This window comes from Pteronotus mesoamericanus, unplaced genomic scaffold, assembly GCF_021234165.1.
Source record: "Pteronotus mesoamericanus isolate MK-2021 breed Mesoamerican mustached bat unplaced genomic scaffold, CSHL_Meso_final contig_35, whole genome shotgun sequence".
In the NCBI taxonomy this organism is placed as follows: domain Eukaryota; kingdom Metazoa; phylum Chordata; class Mammalia; order Chiroptera; family Mormoopidae; genus Pteronotus; species Pteronotus mesoamericanus.
This window is the reverse complement of record NW_026555139.1, coordinates 1,739,372-1,746,344: the sequence shown is the minus strand read 5'-3', so window position 1 is coordinate 1,746,344 and position 6,973 is coordinate 1,739,372. Positions and strand designations below refer to the sequence as shown.

The window sequence follows — 6,973 nt, the reverse complement described above, 5'->3', positions numbered from 1 at the left end:
GGAAAAACAAAAACCACATGATCATCTCAATAGAGGCAGAAAAAGCATTTTATAAGGTACAGCACCCATTTATGAGAAAAATACTCAGCAAAATGGGAATAAAGGGTGCATACCTCTACATAGTAAAGGCTATAATGAAAAACCTACAGCCAACATCATACTCAACAGGCAAAAACTAAAAGCTTTCCCACTAAGATTGGGAACAAGACAAGGTGTCTGCCTTTGCCATTACTATTCAACATAGTATCCAATGTCCTAGCCACAGCAGTTAGACAAGACAAAGAAATAAAAGGTGTCCAAAGTGGAAAGGAGCAATTAAAACTGCCATTGTTTGCAGATGACATGATAGTATACAGAGAAAACCCCACAGATGCCAGCAAAAATCTACTAAACCTAATAAGTGAATTTGGCAAAACAGCAGAGTACAAGGACAATATTCAGAAGTTGAAGACATTTTTGTACATTCAAAATGAAATATCAGAATCAGAAATCAGGAAAAACAATTCCATTTGCTATAGCAACAAGAAAAATAAAGTACCTATGAATAAATTTATCCAAGCAGATAAAAAACCTGTACAGTGAAAACTATACAACACTGAAGAAAGAAATTAAGGAAGACACAAATAAATGGAAACATATACCTTGTTCATGGATTGGAAGAATTAACATCATCAAAATGTCCATACTACTCAAAGCAACTTATAGATTCAAAGCAATCCCTATTAAAATACTAAAGACATATTTCAAGACATATTTCAGGGAAGAAGCAACCAGGCCACCTGTTGAGTGGCAATATGGCGCAGTCTGGGAATAAGGCAGCTGTTGTGCTGTGTATGGATGTGGGCTTTACCACGAGTAACTCCTTTCCTGTTGAAGAATCCCCATTTGAACAAGCAAAGAAGGTGATGACCATGTTTGTGCAGTGACAGGTGTTTGCTGAGAGCAAGGATGAAATTGCATTAGTCCTTTTAGGTACAGATGGCACTGAGAATGCCCTTGCTTGCAAGGATCAGTATCAGAACATCACAGTGCACAGACACCTGATGCTACCAGATTTTAACTTGCTGGAGGACATTGAAAGCAAAATCCAACCAGGTTCTCAACAAGCTGACTTCCTGGATGCACTCATCGTGTGCATGGATGTCATTCAAAAAGAAACTGTAGGAAAGAAATTTGAGAAGAAGCATATTGAAGTGTTCACTGACCTCAGCAGCCCATTAAGCAAAGATCAGCTGGATATTATAATTCATAACTTGAAGAAATCCAGTATCTCCATGCAGTTCTTTTTGCCCTTCCCAATCAGCAAGGAAGGCGGAACTGGGGATAGAGGAAATGGCAACTTGCACTCGGATCACCATGGACCCTCATTTCCTTTAAAAGAAATTACAGAGCAGCAAAAAGAAGGTATTCAGATGGTGAAAGGGTGATGATGTCTTTAGAAGGTGACGATGGGCTGGATGAAATTTGTTCTTTCAGTGAGAGTCTGAGACAACTCTGTGTCTTTAAGAAAATTGAGAGGTTGTCCATTCCTTGGTGCTGTCAACTGACCATTGGCTCCAATTTGTCTATAGAGATTTTGGCTTATAAATCGATTGTACAGGAGAAAGTTAGAACAGCTTGGACAGTTGTGGATGCAAGAAGCCTAAAAAAGGAAGGTATACAAAAAGAAACTGTTTACTGTTTGAATGATGATGATGAAACTGAAGTTCCAAAAGAAGATACTATTCAAGGTTTCCACTATGGGAGTGATATAATTCCTTTCTCTAAAGTGGACCAGGAACAATTGAAATACAGAGCAGAGGGAAAGTGCTTCTCTGTTTTGGGATTTTGTAGATCTTCTCAGCTCCACAGGAAATATTTTATGGGAAATCAAGTTCTAAAAGTCTTTGCAGCAAAAGATGATGAGGCGGCAGCGGTGGCCCTCTCTTCCCTGATACACGCTTTGGATGAGTTAGACGTGGTGGCTGTAGTTCAATATGCTTATGACAGAAGAACTAATCCTCAAGTTGGTGTAGCTTTTCCTTGTATCAAGGACACGTATGAGTGTTTAGTGTATGCGCAGCTGCCTTTCATGGAAGACTTGCGGCAATACATGTTTTCATTCTTGAAAAATAATAAGAAATACATTCCCACGGAGGCACAGTTGAGTGCTGTTGATGCTTTGATTGACTCCACGAACCTGATAAATAAAGATGAAGAGGAAGACACTATTGAAGACTTGTTTCCAACCACCAAAATCCCAAATCCTCAATTTCAGAGATTATTTCAGTGTCTGCTGCACAGAGCATTACATCCCCAGGAGCATCTGCCTCCAATTCATCAGCATATTCTGAATATGCTGGATCCCCCCACTGAGGTGACAGCTAAATGTCAGGTTCCTCTCTCTGAAATAAAGACCCTATTCCCTCTGACTGAAGCCGTCAAGAGGAAGAATCAACTGACTGCTCAGGACACTTTCCAAGACAACCATGAAGAGGGGCCCAAATCCAAAAAATTCAAGTCTGAGGAAGGGGAAGCCCACTTTCGTCTCTCCAGCCTGGCCAAAGGCAGTGTCACCAAGGTTGGAAGTGTGAATCCTGCTGAAAACTTCTGTGTTCTAGTGAGGTAGAAGAATTCCAGCTTTGAGGAAGCGAGTGACCAGCTAATAAATTACATTGAACAGTTTTTGGATACTAATGAAACACTGTATTTTATGAAGAGCATGGACTGCATCAGAGTCTTCCGGAAAGGAGCCATTCAGTTTTCAGAATACCAGCACTTTAACAATTTCCTGAAAGCCCTTCAAAAGAAAGTAGAAATTAAACAATTAAATTATTTATGAATTATGAATCAGATGGAATTACTCTGATCACCAAAGATGAAGCTTCTGGAAGCTCTGTCACAACAGAGGAAGCCAAAAAGTTTCTGGCTCCCAAAGAAAATCCAAACGAAGTCACGGCAGCCATCTTTGAAGGAGGTGGTGATGTGGATGATTTACTGGATTTGATATAGGTCCTGGACGTGTGGAGAATCTACAAGAATCTCCATCGCTGCTGTGCTGGGACTTCTACACAGAGAAACCTGGAGGCAGCCATTCCAGGGGACCAGAAGCTCTGGAGACAGTCTCTGCAGGTCACGTGGAAGGGCATCTCCTGATTCTTTGTGTAATGAATATGTACACACATAAGGGATATTTAGACCACAAACAAGTTTATAAAGAGTCATTGTTATTTTCTGAAAAAAGAAGACATAGTTCAGATATTTCAAAAATTTATATGTAACCACAAACAACCCTGAATAGCCACAGCAATTTTGAGAAAGAGAAACAAAGCAGGAAGGATCACAATACTGGACATAAAACTATATTACAAGGCCACTGTAATTAAAAGAGTCTTGTATTGGCACAAGAACAGACACATCGATCAGTGAAAGAGAATAGAAAGCCCAGAAATAAACCCATGTCTCTATAGTCAATTAATATTTAACAAAGGGTGCTGAAGCATAAATTGGAGTAAAAATAACCTCTTCAACAAACGGTGCTGGGAGAGCTAGACAGCTACATGCAAAAAAATTGAAATTGGATCAAGAACTGACACCATACACAAAAATAAACTCAAGATGGATAAGAGTCTTAATTATATGTCATGACATCATAAAAGTCCTAAAGGAGAACATTCACAGGAAACTCTCAGGTATCCCATGCAGCAATATTTTCAGCAATATGTCCCCTAAAGGAAGGGACATAAAGGAAAGAATAAACAATGAGACCTCATTAAAGTAAGAAGCTTCAACATAGCTAAAGAAAACATAAACCAAATGAAAACAGAACCAACCATATGGGAAAATATATTTGCCAATGTTACTTCAGATAGAGGTTTGATCTCCAAAATATATAAAGATCTCATATGACTCCACTCCAAGAAGACAAACAATCCAATTTGAAAATGGGCAAAGAACTTGGACAGACACTTCTCCAAGGAAGAGATGCAGAGGGCCAGAGGCATATGAAAGGACACTCAGCATCACTAGCCATCCAAGAAATGCAAATTAAAACAACAGTGAGATACCACTTCACACTGGTCAGAATGGCTATCATAAACAGATCAACAAAATGAGTACTGGTGAGGCTGTAAAGAAATGGTAATCCTAGTATACTGTTGGTGGGAATGAAGACTGGTGCAGACACTGTGGAAAACAGTTTGGAATTTCCTCAAAATGTAAAAATGGAACTGCCTTTAGACCCAGATTATACCTCAAGAATCTTAAAACATCAATTCAAAAGAAACTATGCACCCCAATCTTCAAAACAGTACAATTTACAGTAGCCAGATGCTGGAAGAAACCTAAGTGCTCATCAGTAAATGAGTGGATCAAAAAACTATGGTACATTTACACAATGGAATACTATGCAACTGAAATAGAGAGCGAGCTACTTGCATTTCACAGCAGCATGGACAGTGCTGGAGAAAATTATGCTAAGTGAAATAATCCATGGGGCCAAAGACAAATACCATATGATCTCATCTCTAAGTGGAACCAAACCAACAAAACAAACAATCATGGAAAATGTAACCAGTGTCATTGAAATAAAAGAGAAACCAACAGAATAAAGAGGGAAGAAGGGGGGACAGGGAAAGGGAAAGAACGGGTTAAGTCAAAGAATGTCTATAAAGGACCCATGAGAAAGCCAAAGTGGGAAAGGGTTGAGGGAGAGAGGTGGGGGAGGGGAGCAGGGGAAAGTATTGGTGGGAAGGTGGAGACAATTGATATTGAACAAAAACAAATTTAAGAAGTGCAAGAAAAGGAAAAAGATAATAATCTTCCATCAAATTTGTTGTTATCTTGTTATAATTTTATTTTTCCTCTTATTATAATTTTTCCAAAAGTCTAAAAATGAATGTGAAAAAGTGAGTGTAAATACTACACTAAACCTAAAGACAGCTAAGTTAGTTCATGAAGACTTCACTGCTTTCCAAAAGAGTGTTTGATTCAGATGAGGCTGGACATCAGCAACCCAAAGCCATGAAGCCAGCTGTGAGAAGAAGGATTTTCTGACTTTTGCTCCACTAGTTCTCTCTCATTGGACAGAAGATTACATGTACTTGCATGAGTGAGTTGCCTGAGTCCTTTCATATTCCTGCATTACCCTAGTATTGTTCTTTAGTACCTGATTGTTTTCTTGTTTTATTTTCTTTTTAATAATCCCTCTGAATCTTGAACTCATAAATTTTTATACAGGGACAAGTAAAAAGTATATATCAGCACACTGATAATAAAAGTTGCTTTGAAAATGTATCTTGTAAGTCACACTTGTTCAATATCCACAGTGATGGTGTATCTCCAGTCACTTCTTTCAAATTCACACAAGGGTAAGGCCAGGCTATTGCTCCAGGAAATCCAGGCAGCAAATGTGCAGCTTGGCCCCCTGCCCATCTTCAAGCTGTGTGCAACAGTACAAATGAGACCAGATGGAACTCATTCCTATGGCTAGATCCCCAAGGTTTGCTCATAGAGCCTCTTCCTGTGCCATTGTCATCTACCTGTCTTAATGTTCTAGTCATTCCCAGAAATCCATGTACTTGACCCTTCACTCCCTAGTGAAATTGCTTACTATGGGGCATGCCTTATACTCAAGAGGAAATAAAAACCTGGGAAAATTTGATGCATCCCAGACAAGATCCCAGTTTGAAATAGCATGCTGGTGCAGAGAGCTCCTGGACGTTGCCCTCTTTCTCAACGTCCTGGTCAAGGGCCTGGACACTCACAGACCTCTTTGTGGGATGTCCTGCTACATATGCAGTAAATACAGTTCATTAAGTTCTTGAGTACAACATAGTTGTATCCCCATATAAGAGAAGTATATATCAAAATTAAGACCTTGGAAATGCTCCACTTCATCCCTCAGATGTCAATCTCAAGTGGAATTTAGAGGACTTCTGAGCTGAGAACAGCATATTTCCCAAAATTTTCTTAAACACCACTTCCCTGAACTGTTTTTGTGACAGCTCTAATTTTTTCATTTCTACTGTCTCATCCTGAGATGAAAGAAAGAAAAAGAAAGGAAGAAGGAGAAAGAAAGGAAGAAAAAAAGGAAGGAAGGAGAAAGAAAGGAAGGAAGGAGAAAGAAAGGAAGAAAAGAAAGAAGGCAAAAAATAGAAAGAAAGGAGGGAGGGAAAGAAGGAAAAGAACTGTGACATTTGTAACAAGATAATAACAATTATTTAATATTTAAACGATGCTTTACAGCTTAAGGAGATTCATGTATATTACATGACCCTCAATTTGGCACTGTGAGGAATATAGGGTAGACATTAATTGTCCCATTTTTCAGGTGAAAATTAATGAACTGGCCATTAAGAACCCTAGTTCTCATTGAGCTGTAAATGAGAACTAGTTCTCCTAGTGCTGTAAATCACAATGTGATTGGCCTTTTAGAGACATAAAGTACAGAGGTCTCTGATTTGAAAGTATGAATGTACTCTAGGTGTGAATCATAGGACACATGTGTACCAAAATATGAGAGGGAAATCCCATGAGTATTTGCTCACTGGTGAAGTTGGGAGAGTCCAGTTGGGATGTACTGGGACATTTCCCCTCAGATGGAAGTAGTGCATGATGTTTACTAGGCCGTGTGGGTTTTGGATACAGCATAGACCACACTTGGAAATACTGAGTTGACCCATTTTTCAGGTGATTTTATAAGCAGCCAATTTTGATTGGGGCTCAGAGCAAGAAAAGACTTCATCACAGGTCCAGGTATGCATACTGCCCTGCCCCTGAGGCATTTCAGTATCTGGTGGAACATGACTCAGCAGAGTCTCCAGAAAGCCCCAACAGCAGAGCTGGGTCACATACCCCTACAGCTTAGAACAGGATCACCTCTTCTATGGAAGAATGTTACTCACTATTTGAACACCAGCTCTGGCCATGTCACTGGGCCATGGTACAGTCTACCTCCAGCCAAGGGAGAATGAGTGACCACACAGCCAGGACC

At 39.6% G+C, this 6,973-nt stretch overlaps 1 protein-coding gene across 1 annotated transcript; it reads left to right on the top strand.

Moving 5' to 3' along the window:
• The first annotated feature begins 794 nt into the window (after nt 1-794).
• LOC129073168 (X-ray repair cross-complementing protein 5-like) lies at nt 795-2,991 on the top strand. Its single transcript, XM_054576846.1, is given in 3 exon segments — nt 795-1,419; nt 1,422-2,816; nt 2,819-2,991. Coding segments are annotated over 3 exon segments (2,193 nt in total).
• The last annotated feature ends 3,982 nt before the right edge of the window (nt 2,992-6,973 follow it).